The sequence below is a fragment of the Rattus norvegicus genome, chromosome 9 (genome assembly GCF_036323735.1).
Source record: "Rattus norvegicus strain BN/NHsdMcwi chromosome 9, GRCr8, whole genome shotgun sequence".
NCBI classification, from domain to species: domain Eukaryota; kingdom Metazoa; phylum Chordata; class Mammalia; order Rodentia; family Muridae; genus Rattus; species Rattus norvegicus.
In genome coordinates, this window is record NC_086027.1 from 23,987,162 (window position 1) to 23,993,161 (window position 6,000).

General features: G+C 49.3%; 1 protein-coding gene across 4 annotated transcripts in view; it reads left to right on the top strand.

Annotated features, from left to right (window-relative positions):
- Runx2 (RUNX family transcription factor 2) overlaps positions 1-3,087 on the top strand; it is a 328,971-nt gene extending 325,884 nt beyond the window's left edge. For all 4 annotated transcript variants that reach the window (XM_039083955.2, XM_039083956.2, XM_039083954.2 and 1 more), the window contains one exon: positions 1,827-3,087. In XM_039083955.2, the coding sequence (XP_038939883.1) occupies positions 1,827-2,428 (602 nt within the window). In that variant the 3' untranslated portion in view covers positions 2,429-3,087. The remainder of the gene's footprint in view (positions 1-1,826) is intronic.
- The last annotated feature ends 2,913 nt before the right edge of the window (positions 3,088-6,000 follow it).

The following is a 6,000-nucleotide window of genomic DNA, read 5'->3' on the forward strand; positions in this document are numbered from 1 at the left end:
ACATTCTCCCTCCTGAGCCTCATATAACCTTGTGCTCTTCCTTCTCGAACTTGCTATGCAGCCAAGGATAAGTGTGAACCTCTGATCCTCCTGAAAGCTAGAATTCTAGGTAGACACCACTACATTGGTTTATGTGGTGCTGGGGATTGAACCCGGGGCATCAAGTAAATGTCCGTCCATCCATCTGTCCGAGTCGTGCCTCCACTTCCATCTCCTCCTCTGAAGGAGCTCCAACAGCCAAGAGGGTCCATCTCAGCAGCATCTTGCAGCAGCCAAAGCTGCTCTGTGTAGCTGTGTAGCCATCTATATGTAGTCCAGGCCCTGAGGTACCAGTCTTGACCAACTTAATCGTAATTTGTTTTTTTAACAGAGGAATGCCACAGACAATGTTAACTTTGAAACCATTTCTCTAGAACATTCTGCACGGTAAATTTCTCTTTGACTTCCACAGAGGTGTCTGGTCTGCCAAAAGAATTAGAAATGCAAAGCCAATATCTTTCTCAAGAGAGTCAATGTAAACAGCTTGCAAAGCTTCTCTTTCATCATTTCCAACTCAAGGGCAATTGTGGGCCAGACACACATGTGCCTCTTGCTTTGTACAAGGCGATCTTAGAAGTTTGAGAGAAATTGAGATGAGGTTGAGGAGAGGCAGTTCAAGTCCAAGATGCCCAGGACACTTCTCTGAAAAGACCTTCTCAGGCATGGCGGTGACTTTGCTCAAAGGTTGTTAACTGAGGAATGAACTCATCTCTGGTCAGACATGATTGTCAGTCACGCACACTGGGTTGCTGAGCATCCGGGGCCCACGAACAATGGAAGGACCTTGTTGGGTGCTGAAGTCAGGACAGATGATATTTCCAAAAAGGACTTCTCTGAGGGCCAACCCACTGTCAGCCAGAGTAGTCTCTTGAGAAAGGAGACCTTCCTTTCTAGTAGTGATGATGGAAGTCCTCTGGCTCACTCTCCCTAGACAACCTACTGATCGCAGAGAGACTCCAGCATGTCCTGCCTTTGTAGAGCTTGAGATCACCAAAGAATGGGGCAGAAGACACAGAGGGCATAGAAACCAAGAGCAAATAAATCACTTGCAGGAACTGGAGGAGGGGCTTCAGACACGTGACTTCAAGGACCCTTAGGGCCACTTATATAGAGAGTGATCATGGAACATTCGCTCACAGATAGTAACTGTGCTTGCTGACACAACTGAGGGGCGTCATCTGCCTGGGTGTGGGCCCCTTGATGGAGGTGGGTAGCCTTGCTATCATGTCCAGTCCTAAGGAGCAGCTGTGTGTTTTCTACCCAAAAGTTCAAGGGCTAACACAGGACTGTACATGGCTGTGACACACATCACTGCCCCTAGCTGTAGACTGGACAGTGTATTAGTCCTGAAAGGTCATCGGAACTTCTTAGATCCATTGTAAAATGAGGCCAAGTCCCCAAGGAAGAGGTTCCTAGAGTCCCACAGGGTCTTCTGTCCCAGCAAGAATTATTATACACTCTTTTGATGTTGTATTGAAACTGTGTTGCTCCAGTGTTGCTGGCGTGTGTGTGTGTGTGTGTGTGTGTGTGTGTGTGTGTGTGTGTGTGTGTGTGTGTATTCATGTGTTTAACACAGTCTTGAGATGCTGGCTTGGACTCCCACACTGCCTACTTTCTGCTCGGGATACTGCCTTCTTCACAGACCACTCCTCCTTGCCTGATATTCCTCTGAGTGGCAGGAAATCCAGTTCCACACTTTTTGCTGATTTCTTTAACGTTTAATGTGTAGTTGGTAACGGAGATAACAGGGATGCCCAAGTAACCTTTTCTGTCTTCTTATTTGACAGATTCAGAGCCCAGTACCTTGGACTCACAGTCTTCTACTACTCTGTTCCTGTCCTCAGAGGAGCCTGGCCCCTCTACAGCAGCTCTGCCATCTCCGTCCTCCTCCTGTGAGCCTCAGCCTTTCTCCCCAAGCCCCACCATGTTACCCTCTCTCCTGCAGCCTCTGCCCATTGCCTCTACAGCCCCAGCCCCCTGTGTCCCTCGGCGCACTGGGCTCTACACCATTGTGACCTCCTCCCCAGAGGCTGCGCCCCACCTTGTTGACTGGCTGCCAAGCTGCCCCTCAGCCACATCTCCCGGTGTCCGTGGCAAGGATCGTGAGCGGCCACAGACCATGCTGGCCCCAGCCCCAGCCTTAGAGAGGGGCCACAATCAGCACCCAGGCCCTGCCAGGGATGGTCATGCTGAACATGCTGGAACCTCCCCACCCCCCTGCTCCCCTCCAGCCACTGCTCCCACTCTGGAGGCCAATGTTGGGGACATCCTGGTGGAGCTACGGACAATGAATGGCCACCTAGACATCATAGCAAAGGCCCTCACTAAATTGGCCTCGTCACTGGTGCCCCAGTCTCAGTCAGTGCCTCAAGCACCAGATGCCAACTAACAAAATTGGATCTCCCAAAACAAAGGGATGGTGAGGGTACCACACATCCTCACTGACTCCTCTGACCCTGACTCTGAGGGAGATAAGCAAATCAGTGGAAGAACCAGTCACTCGGCTTGGTTTTATAACAGAATGGATGCCCTTGGCCTGTCACTCAAAGGATGGCATGTCTCTTGCTGGTGCCACAAGCTGACAAGCTAAAGCCTTTGTGTGTTTCCTTTCACCTTCAAATGCCCCTCACTCGTTTTAAATCCCTGGTGAGAAAAGCACCTCCAGAAGGTCTTTGGGCAAGGTGATTAGAAAAGCAACATTTCCTCCCCAGTCCATTGAACCCTGGGCAAAGTGAGGGGACTGATGGGAGAGGAGGTCCTGTCATCTAAAGCACCCTCTGGGGTCCCTCCAGCATTCCTTTCTTGAGATGCTAATGGTGTGTCCACCTCCACTGGACTCCTGTGGGTTCCACATATCTCTTTTTAAAGTATTTTTAGGAAAAACAAATTGTTCTTTCTCATTTATATCTACATTTCAAGAGTTTAGGAAATAGGGCAGGAGGAAAAAGGACAGAGCAGAAAAACTGTGGGTTGGGGTATTTAAGTCCTTCTTATGAATAAGAAAGAATTTTGTGTGTGGTGAATAAAGTGTGTGTCTATACTCTCTGAGCTCTGGCTTTTGGACTCTTCTCTTCATGGCTGTCAAGTCCAACCCTCTCCACCCTACCTCACCCCCACTCCTGGAGTCTTCGACTGTTTTCAATGCTTAGGATGAAGAAGCAGCTGAAGGTTCTCACGGGTCTTAAAACTCTCAGTTCTCCCTACATCTAATACATTCATCTTTCCCCCTCTGAGCCCGAGTAGAAGCCTAGTGACAGACAGTAGCCAGTGAGGGGGAAGCCAGCATCCCTGGCCTCTCTGCTCCTTAGCTGCCTGCCACTTTCCCCAGCGTGGACAACACAAACTGTCTCCAGATGTTGCCAATGTTCTTGGATTGAGGTCCACTGACCTAGGCAGAACGTTGTAAATTTGCAGAACCCCATGTTCTCCCACGGTTTCAGGGGCAGGATTCTTCCCCCACCATCCTTTTTGAATTAGAACATGGATGCTGTCAGCCCAGGGTGCAGAAGCCAATCTAGGACCTTTCCCTGTGGAAGAAATCTAGGGCCTGAAAGCATACCACACTGTCGTTGGGCATTATTAGGGTTCACAACTGGTACAAGAGCTAACAGCAGGGTCCGTTCGGTTCTCCTGGTTTCTAGTACTTCTCAGACCTTGGTGGGCAGGATCCATGTGGAGGAAAACTCAGATCTGACTGTACAGCTCTGGGGCGAGGTCACAGGCTCATACCTCTAATTGACTCCACGGAGGACAGTTACATTTCCCAAGAAACACTTGGAGTTGCAAGCAAATTATTTTCTCCCAGGAGCTTGAACTTGAGTCTGTACTCAACAGGGGCCTGGAGTCTAACATCTAGCTAAACATTTCTGTTTGAAGGATCTCTCTCTCTCTCTCTCTCTCTCTCTCTCTCTCTCTCTCTCTCTCACACACACACACACACACACACACACACACACACACTGTGAAGGTCATCAGGCCCCATCCTCCAGGGTCTCCCAGCCTAATAACTCACACTAAGGGGGGGAGGGTCATCAGATTTCCAGGCTGTGCGGATAGTAGTATTCACAGTGAGGCCAGGCTTCCTTCTTGTGGGTTGACTTTGGGAGTAACTTATTTAAGTCCTTTGAGCCTTGATCTGATTGTTTGTGTCAAGTGAGGCGATCACCTGCTCTGCAGAATCGGGCACTAAGGTGAAGGGATGCGACGGTTCAGATGTTGCGATAGAATCGCAGCTCACGTTCAGACAGACAACACCAGGTCAATGCAGTTCCACTTGAGAGAGGTTGACCGTGGGGGAAGGGGTCAAAAAGGGGCGACAGAGACAAAGTGGGGAATAGAGAGAGATGAAGGAGAAGGAGCGAAGGTCAGGAAGGGTTGGCCTTTTATTTAGGCTGTGACATAACCGCTTGCAGTAAAGGTGGGAGGTAAACCAAATGGGTGCTGGGAGTGTATGGCGATTGCTCGGCAACAGATGTGCGGGTCCCTGTCGCCTATGGGTGACGTCACTGTCATCACTGGGTTCAGAAGGGATCTGCAACCAACTGTAAAGCCGGCTCCTGATAACCAACACCAGATAACCAACCCAAGCACCTGTTTATGAACTCTATGCTGTACCCACAGGAGGCCATGTTACACAAGGGAGTCCTATACTCAAGTCTCAGATACTATGCCTCTGTCTCTAAGAGACGCAGTTTCTCTCTATTGTTACTTTGTATTTATTTTTTTAGACATGGTCTTATGCATCCTAGGCTTCCCTTGAACTCATCATGTAGCTGTGGTTGACCTTGAAGCTTCGGTTGACCTTGAATTTCCGATCCCCTTGCCCCCATCTTCCACACAGTGATATTACAGGCCTGTCCATCATTCTGAGTTTATGTAATGCAGGGGATCAAACCCAGGGACTCCTCCTGTACGATAGTCATGCACTCCACTCACGTAACTACATACACCCATCCACTATTTATTTTTATTTTATTTCATTCCATCCCATTTTTCAGGAAAAGAGCCCATGTTCCGAAAGGGCTGTCTGCAGGCTGACCAGTGTGGATTCCTACCCCGATAGACAGGACCCTAGCAACTGTCTTGGTCCCTTTGTGTTTGTTAAAACCAAACACCCAAGACTAGGAGACCTAAGGCGACGCAACAGCATTTCTCACGCTGCTGGAGAGCGGGAAGTGCAAGGTCAGGGAGCTGACAGTTGTGGTGTCTGGTAGGGGACTCATCTTCACTTCTGAGGTGCTGCCTTTTCTAACACACCTCTAATCCCGGCACTGGGGAATCGGAAACAGGAGGATGAGGAGTTTTTGGTCATCTTTGGTTATGTGTGAATTCAAGGCTAGTTGTCCATACCTGGGACCCTGTCAGAAACAAACAACAGATAAGGAATATTGCTTCCTTGCTCTGTCACCACGAGCTAGAAGGGCAGGAAAGGCCTTTCTAGGTCATCCATCCCCTCTTTGAAGGGCACCGTTCCATCAGTGGGAGTGGAACCCTAGCTGGGTGTAGAGGCACACGCCTTTAATCCCGTCACTTGGAAGACAGGCTGCTGGATGTCTGTGGGTCCCAGGTCAGTCTCGTCTATATAGAGGGACATTGTCTGAGAACAAACAAAATGAAACCAGAGTGGAGTCCTGACCAGATCATCAGTTCCTCAGTGTCTTTGCCTTTTGTTCCTACCTCATTGTTTGTTTGGTTGGTTGGTTGGTTTTCAAGGCTTAACATATACATTTTTGAGAAGCGTAGTGTGTTGCAGTCTAAGCAAAATACCTCTGGGGACTAGCCTGGGCTATCTTGCTTAATCAGAACAATTTCTACCCTGTAGCTATCATGCTCCTGTGCTTTGTGCTCCCCGTGCTGGGCCTCGTTTAGCGCTTCTGATTACTTTGTAGGCAAGGTGAGGACTAGGGCCTGTACCCCCATTTCACCATGGCCCAGAGAGGCCATGTGTCCTGTCTGTGGTCA